Source organism: Oryzias latipes, chromosome 7 (assembly GCF_002234675.1).
Source record: "Oryzias latipes chromosome 7, ASM223467v1".
NCBI classification, from domain to species: Eukaryota; Metazoa; Chordata; class Actinopteri; order Beloniformes; family Adrianichthyidae; genus Oryzias; species Oryzias latipes.
The window spans coordinates 28,428,905-28,442,560 of record NC_019865.2 but is presented as its reverse complement, the minus strand read 5'-3'; the positions used below and the strand labels follow the sequence as shown (position 1 = coordinate 28,442,560).

The following is a 13,656-nucleotide window of genomic DNA, read 5'->3' as shown; positions in this document are numbered from 1 at the left end:
GAAAGGTTTAGTCACAACAGCCCTTACGGGTGGATGTGGGCGAGCAATGGGCAAACCTGCACGGGGCACGGAGATGGCCCGCGTGAACTATCATGGTTGTCGGTGAGCTGCGGCGAGCCCCATGATGCAGGTGATAGGTCATAGTGAACACTTATACAACATGCAAGAGTGAGTAAGAGTGAAGTAGGTGAGACGAGTCGTGTGGATTTCTTAGAACTTTTTGACAACCCTGCCCCCAAAATCCTGCAGACTTCATGAGGGGCCTCTTAGTGCTGTTCACATGTTAAGTGAGCGCTACTTGCAGGCTCCTTGCATGCTGTCTGACTGTTAGTAGTTAGGACATTTGGCAATCAGGGTGGAGTTTGTGTGGGCGTCCTATAGGCACTTTTGTATCACCTGCACATAATCAATAAGGGGTCAGTACTCAAGCCTTACTAACAACTAGAGTGTGGCATAAGGGCCCCATATGACGGCATCACCTGTACGTCATAAGTGAATCTACTTACATTAGCCTTACAGATACTTCACAATAGACTTACCACACACACAAAAATGGTAATGTCCATTTTATGACGTCCCTTGAGGTAGTCGTACGAGCCTGGAAGGAACTGCAAGACATCATCTCTCCCGGAAAACCCATAAACCTGCATTCCCTGTACTGGTCAACCCCCGCACGACTGCATGTGACTAAGGCTTGAGTGGGGTTCCTGTTATTTAAAAAAAAAAAAAAACTTTTGCCCTTGAAAACACAAGATATATCTTGTGTCTTAAGAAGATTTGTCTAAAACTGCATTTCTTCAGAGCTCTGTCAGTTTGTGTGTGGGGGGATTCTCAAAGTTATGCTCTGAAGTTGAAGCGCAACATCTGAGCCCGTTCCTGAAGTTTAGGGTAGACACACACAAAAAAACCTTTGAAAACTGTTCCAGCTGATGACTGACGGAACAGGAAATTTGTGAAAACTAAGGGTGGGTAGTTGAGGACAGAATCAGGTCATAATATCTGTTTGATCTTCTGTGTCGGGAACCGCGTACTGCACAATCAAACCTGTGGATTCAGATTTAAGTCACAAAAAGTGTTCACAAACAGGTGAAGAAAAACAATGATGACCCATTAACACCAAAACCTGTTGGTGGATCTGTGCTGAACGAGGCTTTGCTTAAAGGATGCAAAGGATGAGCTTGATCCAAATATGTTCTGTGTTTGGTGGGACCAGACAGTGCAGTGGTTAGGATGTAATCAGGGAAAAGTGCAGGATCGGGTTTACACATTAATGTTTTGGGTTGTGGCTTTCACGCTCAGTATTTACTGGCCTCCCTCTTAAAACCCTGTGACACAATCAGCAGCAGTCACACAAATGCTGCGGCACAAGATTTGCAATTTGTTTGAAGTGCATAAAGTTTACAGATTGAAAACTTTTTAAATTTGTTTTTTTACCAAAACTTTTGATCGCAGTCTTATAGCAAAAGAATTGAGTGGATCTCCAGGAGAATCAGTGAGACATCTTCAAATTAAGTCCAGATCCATTTTTTTAGAGCTTTTTCCGCTCTTTATGACAAAATACTGAACGTGTTTTTGCATCAATAGTGAATTAAAATCTGAAATGATAAAGACGCTCTATTAAGTAAATAAACCTGTGTGTTTTCTGCTTTCACAGAGCGTAAGCTCAGTATAAAGAAAGTGGCTCTGAAGTTGAGGGTAAGCTCCCTCTTGGACATAAATGACCCGACGGTGCAAGAAGACATCCGGAGGCAGGTGAGTCCTAACGTCTTCATCATGAAGAATGTCCAGTTGCGTTGAAGATAGGCCCAGGGTTTTAAAAAGTTGTTGTGTTTCAGCTCAAACAGAGGCTGGAGGAGCAGGGCGTGGCTGCAGAGGTAGAACTGAGCTGGGGAAAGCGTTCAGACAGAGTGATCTTCCACGAGGATGAGGAGGAACTGAGAAAAACAGACAAACCTTAAATCTCAGTCATGTTTAGAAAAATCATTTGTAGACGATTGTGAATATGGTTAATCAAAACATTCAGTTTCTTTGTACAGGACAGGATTACGGCCGAAGCTTCAATAAGTAAGGGTTAATGGCCAACAAAGTATGCATTACAAGGAATTAACACATCGTGGAATCCTTCCGCGAGTGTGTTAATGTCTGATAGTGCACACTTGGAAGGCCATTAACCTGCTACTACCATGGTCATTTTATAAAAGAAGTAAATATTCAACCAGTTTTTTGTACTTTACTCTTGTTATTTGTTTGGTTTAGATTTCTTAGGACTATTTGTTGTTGGAGCCGGCACCGATCTCGACTGCAGTGGCATAGGAAAGCGGTAAATATGCTGATTGTCATGATGTGTTAATAAGTAAAGCATCAGTTTTTTACCGCTTGTTTTTGTCCAGATGATGAAGCTAAAGTTTGTTTTAAAGAAGCCGGCGCAGTGATATAGAACATTTAAGCTATGTGACCGGAACTTCTTTTTTAGGCGTGCATTATCACTGTGGATTTTCACTTTTTAATGCACACCCAGCAGCCAATCAGAATCGAGTATTCACCCAGCCCATAGAAAGGAAAGTTATAACCTGTTACTGTCATTGAGTTTTTTTGCTTTTATTACCTGTACATGTTCATACACAGCAGTTTTGTGTCTGTTTGGTTTTGTTATGTGAAGTCATGAATAAAGTAGAGCTGCAGTGATCCTCAGAGTGTTCTATGTTCTTTGTTCGGAGCGAGAAACATCATGAACATGAGAAGAACGTAGCAGAAGCAGCCGGAGAAAAAACAAAAACAAAGTAAAAACGCAACGATCCAAAACAAGACATTAAAAATTCACTGAAAAATGACCAAACTTTACCATTTGTGACATAACTTGAAAATAGTCATTAAGCTATGAAGCTTGTCTTTTCACAATAAGCTTATCTAAAGATTTAATACATTTTTCCAAATTGGACCCGCTTCCTTTTTTTAGATATCTGACAGGTAAAAGTGCTAAAGAGATTCATTCTTAGAAAAAACAAAGTAATTTTCTGACAAAACCTTTGCTGTAGTCGGACAAAAAGGTTATGATTAGTCAGTACAAAAGGTTTGGTGACAGTAGCTTCAGTATCTTCAGAGCTATTGAGCACCTTTATTATGATTCATATCTCGAATAAAATCTTTTGAAAATATACACGATAAAATAAACATGTAATTTCTCACAAAATATTGATTGCGGCATGAATATGCTGACTCGTCTTCATTACCAGCTCATATAAAAGTAGACATGTATTCATTTTTGAGGGATTAACCTGCACTTTGATGACGGTCCCTTGGCAGACACCTCGCTGTCGTGTCTGCATTCACAGCTGGAAGAGAACAATTTTCACAATTTACATTAAAAGGCAAAAAAAAGATATTTTTTCTTTTGAAATCCATTTGCAGTTCCCTCTCTGTGTTAATACAAAATGATTGAGATAATTGCTGTCACATTTGAACGTTTATCAGAAGAGTTATTGAGGACAGAACTCCGAATCTGTGAAGATCTTTCTAACTTTACCGAACTTTAATATGTGGGAATAACATCAGTCTTTATTTTGTCTGGACATGACTGGTAACACAAATTCACATGATTGTTTACACGGTTTCTCATCACTGCCCGATGTGGCCTTGCCTCTGCCAGCTCACACACCGTCCCAAAACCGCTTCTCTGCTCAGAGACACAGTTCCTCCAGGAGACACGGTTCTCCAGAATGTTGCTCACGCAGAGCCGGATGAACTGCGGTCCGAAGCCTCCTCCTCTGGAGCGCACAGCGTAACAAAGCACCTTCCGCTGTCCACAAACACAAAGCTACGAGTCCAGCTGCTATGCTCAGAGACATGGTTCGCCCACGTGGAGCTGCAGGCCACACCGCGTGAGCACGGACGTCATCGCGCCTCCTCCCTCCTGGAAATGCTGACTGGAATTAAAGTATGTAACACGTTTTGCATGGTGGATGTGAAAACGAAAATGCAATACCCCCTTTGCATTATCGCTTTAATCATATCACAGAAGAAAGCTGTTGAAGAAGAAAATGAAAAAGCATTTCTCTTAAACAATTTTAATGATCAAATTAGATATTTCTAATTGAATTTTGCTACACAAATGTCAAATAGCATTTTCTTTGTCTTTTTAATTAGGTGATAGAATGAGCAGCGTTGAAAAAGAAAAAGATTGGCGGATAGATGTTTCATTTTTGAGTCGACGAATGCAGCTTCATTTTAAAAAGGAAAAAGCATTTCTGGTATTGACTTTATTTTAAATTATGCTAAAGAAAGGCTTCCATGATTTACTTGTTCTTTGTGTGGTTTATTCATACTTCTGTGGTTTTAAATTAACGTGGTTCATGTGTGCTACATTTGTAGTGCACCATCTATGTGGAGACACCAGAATGACAGGAAAGATAGAACATTATTAAGGATGATCAATATAATGCCAAAAGGTGAAGAACGAACACATTAGTATAATTTATTCCCAGATTAAACAGCGTAATGGGCTGCAAATGGCCCCTGATAATGAAACGTTGTTTATGTCAGGACGCCCTCTGCTGGAGGGTAGATGAACAACATGTCAGTCTATTGTAGTTCCAGTTTGGTGAGAAACGTTTTATATGTAAACATGTTTATTTGCAACATTATTGCAAAAAACAGTCTGACACGAAGACAAATAAGAATATCTATGATGGGTCTTCATAAAAAGCAAGGGTTTAGTTATTTACTGAGTGTTAAAAGTTTGGGGGAAGTTTTTGACAGAAAAAACAAAGGCAAAAAAAAGATTTTTCAGACTAAATTGGAACATTTTAAGTTTACAAAATATAGAATGTAGATAAAAAGTAAACTTCAGATATTCTGCCTAGTTAGTATAGGCTAAGTATACTTATAGATGACTATACAACTTGTTGCATGAAATGTTATTCTAAAAAAAAACCTCAGCAGAGCTGTGTGGTCATGAGGGAAACATTCTATTAAACACGGCAAAATCATGAAGTCTAAACTAGAGACTTCAATGTTAAAATAGGTTTTGCATACATTTCAGCAGTTCCTCTGGATCAAAACCCTCATGCTTGTCTTCGCTACTAATGCAAAGATGCATGTTTCTGACAAACAATATGAAACTCTAAAGTATCATATGTAATTCACAGCTTTTTGATAACCCCTTAGTTAATGATCATTATAATGCTCATGTATCCCCCTTCTTTTATTCTATTTTTATCTTATAGTATTAAATTTCGTATTTTTGTGTTATTGTTTATTCTTTTACTTAATTTGGTTTTTGTTGTTTAGATTTTTCTATGCCAGTTCTAACTGTAATTTCACAAACACCTCGTACAACTGCCACAAAGATGCTAAACCTGAAGTTTGTCTCTTCATTAACGAAAGTAAATAAATGAATAAATAAATAGAAGAAAAGTGTTGTTTTTATTTTTTTATTTTTCCAAACATGGCTTTATTCTAAGTCATCCAAAAAGGCCTTCAAGTGAATCCAGTCTGAACTTAAGTGCACATGTATTTGCCTCCTTGTGGCGTTATCAGTGACTATCATTGTGTCTCCAGCAGGGGGCGACGAAGCCTCCTTCGTGTTTTCTCTTGATTTCCGTTTCCGGGTCGTTCTTCCTTTCCTGTCGGCCATTTGTCGCGAGCGGTGCGTATCTGTTCAGCTCTTTTTTTTAAAACGAATCGAAGTTATTCTATATGTTTGCATTTGTTTGTTTTAATTCTACGATACATAGCTAATGTAACCCTGTAGTCATACCTGGGTCTATTAAGTCTTTATTTGCTCCTTGTGGTCTACAATTAAGAGAGAACGAGCGCACGCGGTCGTTCTGTCCGCGTGCTACTAGTAGTAGTTAATGCTAACGATTTTCCTCTGGATAAAGAAATGTCTTTTTAATTTCTTTATTTTGGCATCCCTTTTGTAAAACGTAAATTTAAATGTTAGCCTGGGACAGGTTCGCCCGTGCTAAAAGCTGAACCGGGTCTCTGATGGATTTGCTTATTGATCTATTTCTATCAGATTTGAAGGCGACCACTTCGAGCTAAAACATGCAGAACGACGCTGGAGAATTTGTGGACCTGTACGTCCCGCGAAAATGGTGAGTGTTTAGTTATATTTAATTGGATGAAGGAATTTTACTGTTAACATAAACATCACGTGACGTTAACGATCCCGTTATGGGAACAGTTCTAAGTTTTAATATGGAGAAGGACGTGCAGGCTTTTGGCTTTTCAGGTTACTAATCAAATATTCACGTAAAAGTCACGTAACGCTCACAACCTTAGCACAATACGTGACTAAACAATTAATTGGATTGCCCTGCACTGTCACTGGTAAGGGCTAAATAAAAATTTCCAATGGGAGGATCATCCAGATAGGATAAAAAAAAGTTGTAGCATTTAAAGTGTTCACATGTGCTTTTTGTGTGTTTTTTTCTTGAATAAACAGCTAATCAATAAAGTGAATCAAATGAGTTTTTTTTAGCGTTATAACGTTCTCATTACTTGTTCAATCCAAAAAGGGAGGCATCATTGCAAATCTAGTCAAAAGGACTACAAATCAATTTTTATTTACTATTTATCAAATTATAATTAATTAGGATTATAATCAAGTAAATGGTACTTTTCAATTTAAAGCAACACAGGGCTCCAGACTAACTTTTTTCACTAGGAGCACTGTGGCCCCCAACTGAAAATTTTAGGGGCACAACCAGAAAATTTAGGGGCGCATACCGTAAATCAACATGCTAACCAGATCTACTAATTTCCACTGTATTACTAATAAATACTTTAATAATAAATGCCGAAATTACAATGTGCTGTTCCAAATTCAGTGTCACATTTTATTCTGAAGAAAGATGTAGATGAAGATTCTGAAGATGTTGTTGCATCTTCTATTTGAAGATGCAACAACAAGGTAGACTGACAAAAGCATCGCTGTCATGACAGTACAAATAAGTAAAGAAAACGGATGGAAATGTATGTTGGTGACACCAAAAGCGTGTTTGAGATCACCCAGGGGGACTCAACGCTGTGCAGATCACCTGGTGTGAGACGTATATTTTTGTTTTTGCTCCAACATCTCCTGTCAATCGTCACAAAAATATCAGGAGAAAGGGGTGGGAGCAAGGCCCCAACCTGAGCGAACGCAGCTGGAAATTTAGTACTGCACTGACTGAAAGCTGCCCTACAGACTACAAAACAATGCATTATTTGTGTCCTGATGGTTTTTTGTAGTTCAGTAATCAATCAAAATAATTGAAAATACCAATTGATTAAAATAAGGCTACATACATTACAAAAATTTCAAATAAGTATAAAATATATAATAACACAGATCATACTGAGGGGGAGAGGACCCCCCGCCTGGTCTCCCCAACGCTCCAGGCGCGGCGCGGGATCATCTACACGTCTATCGATGCATTTTCCCCACGGGTTTTCAGTGTCTAGAACTAAATCTTGTCACTCACACATATTTAAAGTTCAAGCCCCGTTAGCTGTCACGCATGTAGGTGTGGGACATTTATTCTCCTCAACTGACCCGACCCCCGCGGGAGCGGTGTGCTGCCGTGACAGCCGTGCATAAACAGTTTGTGGTTGGGGGTGACACGCCGCCGCGCGCTTAACCAAAACCCTAAACCTTCCTCCGGGTCTGTGCGACCCAGAGAAAAGTTCAGCACGGACTGCATGGATTTAGAAAATTACAAGCGAAAAAATATGTTCTAAAGGAAAGTAAGGAACTCCTTCGCCCCCTCCCTCCGTCTGGGAGGGAGGGGGCGGTCAGGTGTCCTGCTTTCAAACCCTCTCATTGTCACGCCCCCCAACAGTCATTTACCCCACTGTGATTGGTTGGTCAGCTCCGCGCATGACGATGAAAAAGTGTCATTCATGCAAACTGGCGGGCCGAATTAAAATTGAACTTTCATATTAAGGCGGGGGCCGCAAAATATCATCTTGGGGGCTGCGAGTTTGAAACCCCTGCTGTACACTCTGGCCCTGGTACACTAGCCGCAGGTCGGAAGAACGAATCAATAGTTCGCTTACCCATAGCTCAGACGCACATATCAGGTTGAGATTGTATTTGTCTCTGTTTCCTTCCCACAGATGTTTACGCGCGCGAATATCTCTAGGCCCCGCCCCCTAGGCATCACGCGAATGTGTGCTCGCGTTTCATGAGTATGTGCGCGAGTGTGTGTGCCTGCCTGCGTGTGCGCTCGCGTCTCATTGATCATTTCATTGATCATTGACGTGCCCCTTCCTCGTTTAATGTATAAAAAATACGGAGGGTGGGGGAGGCAAATTTACTGGTCGCACATGTGCGAATGGATGTAAAATTCAGTCGCACAGTCTCAAATGGTCGCAGTCTGGAGCCCTGCAACAGGTGCTCTGAGGAAGAATAAACACTGGCATTTTTAGCGTGACATGTTTATAAAATGATTTGGCTTTATTTTTGTTTTTTAAAACGCCCTTTTAAAGCAGACATCCTATTTGTTACAAGGTAGCAATATAAAGAGTCTGAAAATAAAGTCTACAAAGTGAAAAAATATTAAACTAAAGGCTAAAATACTATGAAATATTTGTAAATAGTCACAATTGAATTGTTTAAATAAACAATAATAAAACAGTTATTTTATTAAGAAGGCCACAGTCTAAAAGTATTTAATCTAGCTAGATGTGCTTCTGTATGTTTGTGGACATAGACTGCAGCCAATCAGCTTTCTCAAAACGGGTCACATGACCTCATGTTCCAGCATTCCCTGCTCAAAAATCACCTGGTATCAAAATTAGACGTCAACTAACCTAACTTAAAAAGCTGACATTAAACTGCACAGATTATAACATTTTGAGAAGCAGGTCAAAGAAAAATGTATCTATTATGTTACCGCTAGATGTGCTTGACTTTATGCTACCTACCGATCAAGCTATGTTTATTCAAAGACAGAGTAACACTGCAGCCTCATGCACATCTGATAGCTGGTTTGGAAGAAACGTCCGGTGGATAAACTACTCATAAGCAGATGCCTAACCGGAAAAAATCCAAATATTAACTTGTTAGGTTTATTTTAACACGGCAGAAAACTTTTGTGTCTCGTTACGTGACACGCACGGCTGTGACGTCATCCTTAAAGCTGCCCTGTAGTTTCTTAACATAATTCCCTTAAAATGATACAATAACACCAGCAACTCATTGAAATGTGGTTGGATGAATTCAGACTCATCAAAACTTTTAACGTGACACACATTGCTTTTCACCGTTTCACCACAATCTAGAAGTCATAAACATTTATCAGTGAACCTTCTTAGACGTCTTCTTGTCAGTAACCGCCCTGCAGCGTGACCACACCAGACCAAAAAAGGTGTTGAACCTGACGTTGATTGAGTTAAATATAAAGTTGGAATGGACTACCCTAAGATGACTGCAAATTTCCACCATTTCTGTCTCTAGCTGCTTTGCTCCGCCTCTGTAATTGTGAGTGAGGAGATTTTGAGTCATGTGGTTTTATTTACAAGCTTTGGTTTGAATTAGGAAAAGCTACTTGACTGTAGTCTGAATAAAGACCAAACACAAGGTTCTGGGCTCGATCCGGACCAAACGGTTTTCCCTGAATACACCTTTAAAGTCAAATGAAGACCTCAGAATGCACCATGTTGCTCTGCATTTACCAACGGTTTACATGTTCTAGCACTTCCTGTTACTAGCTTCTTTCTTTCAGTTAAAACCCAACAGACAGTGGACTTTTTATCTTCTAATAAACACGTTTTGAGCAAGCTGTTTAACATTTTGGGGTTAATTTGCCCCATACGCTGAAAAATGCTTCTTTAATGACAAATGAAATGTTTGGTTTCAGCTCTGCCAGCAACAGAATCATTGGAGCCAAGGACCACGCCTCCATTCAGATCAACATTGCTGAGGTATGCTGCTAAATGCAGTTGTTAGTTTTCTCTGTAGCTTCATTCATTCATTCATTTGCTGAGTGAAAGAGAAAAACAGAAACAATCTGTTAGTGGTAGAAAATACAGAACACGAGAGCAAAGACTGATTAGGGAAAAAAGAAAATGCCAATAAGAGGATTTTCCCTTATATTTGAATTATCTTTTGACATATTTGTTGCCATTCAACATGGCATCATTTAATTTAATAACCTGATTATCTTCTGTTTAAAACCATTGAAAAATGTAGCCAGTCAAATAAATGCTTAACTGGTAGATCCTCAAGTCTACAACTGACTCCTAGATTGACCTCATGTCTAAATGCAGATCTGAGGCGTGTAGAGAAATGCCACTGGTGCCGTGTACAAAGATATTTACAGATCTTTGTCTGTAGGTTGTGAAATTTCTTAGAAAATGTGTGAATATTGAGACTTGAAACAGGAAAAAGGAAGGACAGGTATGTCCACCTCGATGTGCTTACGCCAGTGTTGAACCCATTTGACCTTCTGGTGGGCGTCTAGACCTCCTGCCTGCTTGCTAAATAATTGATCACTTGTGACAATTGATTAGGCTACTATGTTGGATCTCGAATAAAATTAAATTCAATAAAAAAAAAGTTGGTCTGTTCAATTTTATACACACTGAATATTTGACATCTGACACTGAAGCAGTCCAGAAACTTTTCTTTATGGTGAGTCTCTTAGTGGTGCTGAATGTTATATTCTTTGAGCACTGCGACCAGTTGATGACATACAAAGCATTTGGGTTTTGCATTCAGCTTCGTGAAAGAAAGAAAAAAAAAACTGTCCATTTTCCTGAAAAGCTCTTCACTCCACTCTACTTTCTGACAACATTTTGGTCATTAGGGTGTCGCTAATGATCATCCTTATAGGAAGATAACAGTGGTGAGGCTCATAGGGGACCAAAGTGCATCCTATACAGACGCAGAGCTGTTAGGTTTCACTTATAGCACATGCAGAGATATGCTGTTTCAACTGTTTTGAACATGAAAAATATAGCAGAATGTACAAATAATATAGTAGCCTACATGGTGTGTAGACAGGTTGCTCATTGACACTACGGCAGTGGAAAGCAGTTCATCTCCAGCACAAAACACGCTACTTAAGTGAAATATTTTTGCCTTTATCTTCAACAAATTGGAAAGAATCCAAATATCTGCAGGTGTTGAATGACCTACATATTCGTCCACATGTATATTTCTGCTCCCATCATCTCACTACATCTTCTGATTCTGCATTAGAGCTCATGCATCAGTAACTGTTTTTATTAGTATCTGTTCTGTTTCATTTAACCAAGAGACCGTATCAGAGCCGACTGTTTACACACATTAGTTTGATGAGTCAACTATGGTTTCATTGCATTACTGTGAGAAATGAAGTAATGAGGGTTTCTATAGGCTAGTAATTGTAATCTATCATGTCACTGACAAGTAATTGTTCTGCAAGTCTTTAATATAACTCGAAGAAACCTTTAGGAAGCCTGACTATCAGATAAAAAACTGAGTCTGTTAGTTTGTTTCAAAATGTTTTTGTTTGTGTGTTAAACTCACCTGTGAAAGGAGTGTGACGTTTAAACCCCTAAAGAAAAAAAAGACAAATGTGCTTTTCTTCTAGTAGAAGCCACTGAGTAGATTAAGACCAACCGTCAACTTTAGTAGTGAAGGCCTGCAGGGGGTTTAGTGCCGTGTGCAGCTGCCATTTCACCCGTTTTGTCTTTATTTTCCAGGTCGACAAAGTGACTGGTCGCTTCAACGGTCAGTTTAAGACCTACGCCATCTGTGGCGCTATCCGCAGAATGGTAAGTGTCAATAATTCCATAACGCTCGAGTCTTCATGATAGAGGAGTCATTGAGTTTTAAGGTTCAGACAGAGCAGAAATGGTGGCAAACTTAATGTAGGAATAAGTGCTAATGTGTAGCCAGCAGCTGTGGTCAAGGGTCAATTACATGAGAACCAATCAGCAGACAGGAAGGGATTAAGGGGAAAATGGCTGAAGACATGAAAGAAAATTCCAAACTTCTTCGGCTAAACAGACATTTTTTCCACATGGAGAGTCGCTGCAGATAAAGCCGGTTTCTGAGCCTATTAGAAGTACCCTTTGACTCTTCAGTGAAAAGTTTTGTCACAGAATGCAGGACCTTTTCTATATATGTACTTCAAAAAGCAAAAGGCTGCAGCTGCTGGCAGTTCGGCCGTCTTTAGGCCTCCCAGACGGGGCAGATCTGTCCAGCTGTTGAACTCTGGGCCGTGATGGTTTGATAACCTGCTGCTGCTGCTGTGATCCTGCAGGGAGAGTCTGACGACTCCATCCTGAGGCTGGCAAAGAATGACACCATTGTTGCAAAGTAAGAAGCCTGAAGGTTCACGTTCTAGTAGATGTTTATGCCTATTTGCTGTTAACTTCATGTTTGTCTTGTTTTACAGGAACATCTAAGGTCAACTCTGGAGCCACGGCAAATTTGTAAAATAAAAATGGAGAAAAAAAAAACCTTGTTTCTCATTTTGCTGTGTTGTCAGAGTATCCTGGACACTGATCTGCATTTTTCAATGAGGAACCTTTTTTTGTAGGAAAAACAATCCAGATGTTCCACATTTGTAGACATATCAGGTGTTTTTCTAGACTGGGCCTTTGTGTCTGTTCTCTAAAAATCGTTCTGGTTAATCAATGCCACAGACCGTCTTCATGGGATTCCAACATTTGCAGTAAATAATCCATCAGTTTCCATGGGCACTGCGTCAAAAGGATGTCCCACTGAAGATGAAGCTCTTCCTTTGCTGAGTTGAGACAAACTCAGTGCAGTTTAATCAAATGTTCACATTTTCTAACAATTCAACCCACATTAGAATGAGAACCTTAACCCTTGTGTTACCTTAGATGACCCCACCCTTGCACTGACATGTTCTTATGAGTACAGTGTGTGCTAGTTTCATGTCTGTTGGTACGATCACAAATTAAAGACAAGATTTGAGATGAAAGGTCATCTAATAAATGACCAGGAGTAGGAGAGTAAACTTTGCCATAGATTTGGGGTTCCTAGGGCATGGGTTCTCAAAGTCTCTACCAAATACCAAAGTTTCTGTTTGCTCTGGACAAACAATGTCAGATACGTTCAGCGTTTATTCTTTTTATAAACTCGTCACTACAGGGTTTGCAACGCTGGGCCATTTCCAAAGCCACGTAGCTACAGTCCATGTACAGTGAGGAGCTGTCGTGTCTTAACATCTGTGGTCTGTATCTCTTCCTTTGGACATCCTATTATTCCTGCAGGGTATCTGAGAACTGGCAGTATGTTTATTGCCCGGGTCTTCTTGTTGCCATTGAGCTGGCTTCTCAGGACTTACTTACAGTATTTAGCTGTTGCAGCTTTCCTTGTCGCCTGTTCCAGATGCCATCAACCAACCACTTTATTTGTTTATTACCTTTCATCATACATAAGTCGATCACAAGGTGCTTTAACATAAAATGGAAGAAGATATAAAAAACAGGTTAAAACAGTGAGTAGAGCTAATCACAACACGATGATGATCATACGACTAATATAAAGTAACAAGCAACATTGTGAGTAATAACTCACTGAAGAGGAACTGGTTAAACCAGAAGATATTACCTTATGCTTACATATCAACTTACATTTATGAGGCGGTTAAGTATGAAAAGGACAAAATGTTAAACGCAATAAAATAAAGCCCTGAAATAAATAAATTATTA

The 13,656-nt window shown here is 39.6% G+C and overlaps 1 protein-coding gene across 1 annotated transcript; it reads left to right on the top strand.

Annotated features, from left to right (window-relative positions):
• The first annotated feature begins 5,537 nt into the window (after positions 1-5,537).
• Positions 5,538-12,435, top strand: rps21 (ribosomal protein S21). Its single transcript, XM_004086307.4, has 6 exons — positions 5,538-5,644; positions 6,017-6,095; positions 9,846-9,909; positions 11,674-11,745; positions 12,237-12,292; positions 12,372-12,435. Exons 2-6 carry the CDS (start codon positions 6,046-6,048, stop codon positions 12,379-12,381), a joined length of 252 nt encoding a protein of 83 aa, XP_004086355.1. The 5' UTR covers positions 5,538-5,644; positions 6,017-6,045; the 3' UTR covers positions 12,382-12,435.
• Positions 12,436-13,656: the final 1,221 nt, after the last annotated feature.